This window comes from Manihot esculenta, chromosome 18, assembly GCF_001659605.2.
Source record: "Manihot esculenta cultivar AM560-2 chromosome 18, M.esculenta_v8, whole genome shotgun sequence".
NCBI classification, from domain to species: Eukaryota; Viridiplantae; Streptophyta; class Magnoliopsida; order Malpighiales; family Euphorbiaceae; genus Manihot; species Manihot esculenta.
In genome coordinates, this window is record NC_035178.2 from 31,348,917 (window position 1) to 31,350,438 (window position 1,522).

Sequence of the window (1,522 nt, forward strand, 5' to 3'; positions counted from 1 at the left end):
TTTTTTTATTTCTAAAAGATTAAAAGCATAATGTAAGAATTGGCTAGATAAGATGGGAGTCTAAAATTACACACTTTTATCAAATCATACAACAAACATTTTTTATACTATAAACGATAAATTGAGGAACAAAATTATTCTTTTCTCTCTTTATATACCGATTTGTAATTAGAAAAGTCTTCACTTCATCATTTAAAATTATACTTAAATCATATACGGATATGAGGGTTTTTGCCTTTATAGTTTCTTCTCTTTTGTTTACTTCCCTTTGGCTCCCTACTTCAGCTGAACGATGTGGAATTCAAGTTGACGAACGATGTGGAATTCAAGCTGACGGTGTTTTGTGTTGCGGATACCGATGTTGTAGTAAATGGGGCTGGTGTGGTACCACAAAAGATTACTGCTGTGATGGCTGCCAAAGCCGATGTGATCCTACTAAATGTGATCATACTATACGTCTCAGTGGACGTAGAGCCGGCATTCTCCGGGGAGGTGGTGGAAATATGAGTGAGATATCTTCAGAAAAAGCATTTGATAAGATGCTTAGTCAAAAGCCACATGGGCTTTATACTTAATAGATACAACGTAATCAGTTTCCATCTTATATGGAACATAGTAATCTAAATAAAAATATGTGCCTTGTATTTCTGTAATCCTATTGCTTTACGTAATGGATTATAGAAATTATTGTGTGTAGTTTAAGTGCAAGCATATGCACTTCCTCCAATAATAATATGGATGTTGGTTTTCACTATTTTTGTCATAGATGTATTTTATAATTTACTATGTGTAATTTTCACTCATAGTTACTTGCCTTTGAACTTCTTCTCTTTCTTTTTTTTTTTATTTTTTTTTTAAATACTCAATTTTAATTTATTTTAAAAAAATAATTATAAAAAATTAAAAATAAAAAATTCTATACAACAAATCCTGATAAATGCAAGATTATACTCTTTAGAAAAATACGTTTCTTTTTTTAATTGTAATTATTTTAATTTCTAACTAATGAAAATTGAACCTAAATAAAAATTAATATTAAAGTTTTAATGTATTTTTTATAATTAATAATAATTGATGGCAATTTAAACGTATCAAAATAAAAGTATGAAATACTTTTCATAATATGTAATAAGAGGATGTTAATAGTATTTGTTTTAAAAATATTTTATTTAATTAATTTTAAAAGTAAAATTTTTTCTTCCCTCAAATTAGTGATAAATAATTATTTTAAAAAATAATAACCATTAATTAATATTGAAACAAATATTTTTTATATATATGAAACTATTTATGCAATTAAATTGTAGCTTTCAAATATTTAACATGATTTATAAAATTAAACTGTCAGCAAAAAGAAATTTTATTAATTAATTTATTTTATCAAATTTCTAATCATTTATCTACAAAATTAATTTTAAAATTTTTAAAAATAATTTTACTACTCTCTACCTAAACCTAAAATATTTGTAATGAAAGTTTATCTCTAAGAAAATTGCTCAAAGGAGTTGAGAGAAAGAGTTGT

General features: G+C 25.0%; 1 protein-coding gene across 1 annotated transcript; it reads left to right on the forward strand.

Moving 5' to 3' along the window:
* Positions 1-221: 221 nt before the first annotated feature.
* On the forward strand, positions 222-575 carry LOC110606299 (acidic endochitinase WIN6.2C). Its single transcript, XM_021745047.1, has one exon. The coding sequence runs from the start codon at positions 222-224 to the stop codon at positions 573-575; it is 354 nt and encodes a 117-aa protein (XP_021600739.1).
* Positions 576-1,522: the final 947 nt, after the last annotated feature.